The sequence below is a fragment of the Volvox carteri genome, assembly GCF_000143455.1.
Source record: "Volvox carteri f. nagariensis unplaced genomic scaffold VOLCAscaffold_19, whole genome shotgun sequence".
Lineage (NCBI taxonomy): Eukaryota > Viridiplantae > Chlorophyta > Chlorophyceae > Chlamydomonadales > Volvocaceae > Volvox > Volvox carteri.
This window is the reverse complement of record NW_003307562.1, coordinates 1,336,605-1,338,705: the sequence shown is the minus strand read 5'-3', so window position 1 is coordinate 1,338,705 and position 2,101 is coordinate 1,336,605. Positions and strand designations below refer to the sequence as shown.

At 59.2% G+C, this 2,101-nt stretch overlaps 1 protein-coding gene across 1 annotated transcript in view; it reads right to left on the bottom strand.

The window, feature by feature from the left end:
* The window catches only part of VOLCADRAFT_91074 (uncharacterized protein), a gene marked incomplete at both ends in the record, with an annotated part of 7,537 nt that extends 5,953 nt beyond the window's left edge, over positions 1–1,584 (bottom strand). The window contains 2 exons of the mRNA XM_002950511.1: positions 906–1,353; positions 1,460–1,584. Of these exons, the coding sequence (XP_002950557.1) occupies positions 906–1,353; positions 1,460–1,584 (573 nt within the window). The remainder of the gene's footprint in view (positions 1–905; positions 1,354–1,459) is intronic.
* Positions 1,585–2,101: the final 517 nt, after the last annotated feature.

The window sequence follows — 2,101 nt, the reverse complement described above, 5'->3', positions numbered from 1 at the left end:
TGCTGCTGCACTCGCCAGCTCGGCCATCCGCCCAACAACTCCAACTTTCTCTCCCACACATCGCACCTCCCACCCGGCCCATTTCCCCCCCAAAGAAACATACCTGGGGCACGGTCACCTACGCCTGGCATACACACACACACGCACACACACACAACACCAACAGGCAGCCTCCCGCCTTCCCGCCTCCCCTCTACCCAACATCCTCCTCCCCCCCACATTGAATACATCGGCAATCCAAAAAGGCATGCAACACACTTCCCGACCTCTTCAGCACATGTAAACCCCTTATAGCACACGCACCGTAGTGTGCTGCGGTACAGCATACCCCACCTCACCCCACCACACCCCATCTTAACCAGGCTGCTGAGGGGGAAGGCCCGAATCCTCCAATCGACCCACCCGCGCAAACGTTTGAGTCGAGTGAGCACATCGTCCCGGGCACACCGCCCAGGAGGTTGTGGTAACCCCAGCCTTGCGTCCCCTTCCTGGGTAGGTTTACCGTACAGGCAGCCATTCCGTACAACCATACATACAGACAGACATGCACACGCGCACGTGAGCACACCTACCCTGATGCGCACACAAACGCGCGCACAAGGCGGCACACGCCTCACCCACCCGCGCGTTACTTTCCCCCTCCCCCGGGGGTATCCACCTTTCCAACCAGGATCTCTCCCTCCACCCCCTCCTCCTCCCCCTTCCACAAGCTCAAGCTCCAAAACCCTCGACAGCCTTTACGCCGCTCCCTTGCCATCCCCCCCCTACGGCGGGAAAAACCCGTGTCCCGACCCGACCCGTGCCCTAGCCGTGGCGAACCTTCCCATCCATCCCCTAAAAATCCGGATATCCTCCAAACCCCGAGTCCAGTCGTTGAGATCCAGATTCCGATAAAAAAAACCCACCGCCACAATCTGCCGCAGCAGCTCCGTGTGGAGGTAGTCCAGGTACGCGAACGCGACCACCGAGTTGGCGCAGTCCACGGGCTTAAAGAGGGGCGCTACAGCTAGCGCAGCGTCGCAGAGGGCACGGAGGGCATGCTCGTCGTGATAGCCCAACTGCGCATACGACCACAGCGACAGGGTAACGTCCCAGGAGTCGTAATTCCGGATGAGCTGGTGCATTCGCCGCGTGAGGAGCTTCAAGGCGGGTCTGAGCTCTGTGAGCTGCTGCTGGCGCGCTGAGGCGTTGTAGGCGTGAGGGACGTGGGGGGAAGGGTGATGATGAGGGCGGCCACGCGTCCGGCCCGGGAACATCTTTGCGAGTCGGGATAACGCGTGAGACACGTTTTGGTGATCGAAATTTGATATTTCGTCCTGGACGAGGTCCACGAGCGACGCCGGCGATCGGCAGCTGCGGGAGGAACGTCGCAGGTAAGTTTGAGAAAGATTGCGACAAGATTTTGTCAGCTGGCGCAAGGCAGCGCGGCTTTGGTATAGGATGGAATGGGCGCGCGTACCTTTTTATTCGGCGGTTCATGATGCGCCGAGGTGTGAGAACTGGCTCTACCATGTCCTTGTCGAGCAGCTCGCTCAGCCCAAGTCCGCCTGCGGACACCCAACCGAATGTCTCATGGGCACCCATATCAGCAGCAACATCCAAGGTACACGTCTTATAGACGGACTTGCCTTGCTGCAAAGCCGCTGCCTCAATGAAGACGCGCCGGCGGGTTAATCGCCCGGCGCGAACCGGTGCAAGCGTGAATTGCCCTCGGCCACTTGTGCTTGCCGTGCCGCCCCTCCCGCTAGAAGGTACTGGACATTGTGACGAAGATGTTCTGCAAATAAAACTGTATCAATTAGCTTCCCCGTCGTCGAGAATCAGGACGTCGTCGGCGCGTGCACATCACACAAGCTACCCACTTGAGGGCCGCCGCCGGGCCTGTGCTGCCTGGACGCTGACGCATTGAATGACTGCTCATACTATTCATGCTGAGGCCACCGAATTATCAAGTGAAGCAACGCTGGTCCGCGTGGGCAAGTCACGACGGCGGACTTGCTAGGCCAGCTTTAGCGTGAGCCCAGGCAACCGTCTTCTATTAACGTTCAAGTCCCCATCACCGCTCGCTTCCCGTAAAGTTGAATAGAGCTAAGTAACTGTC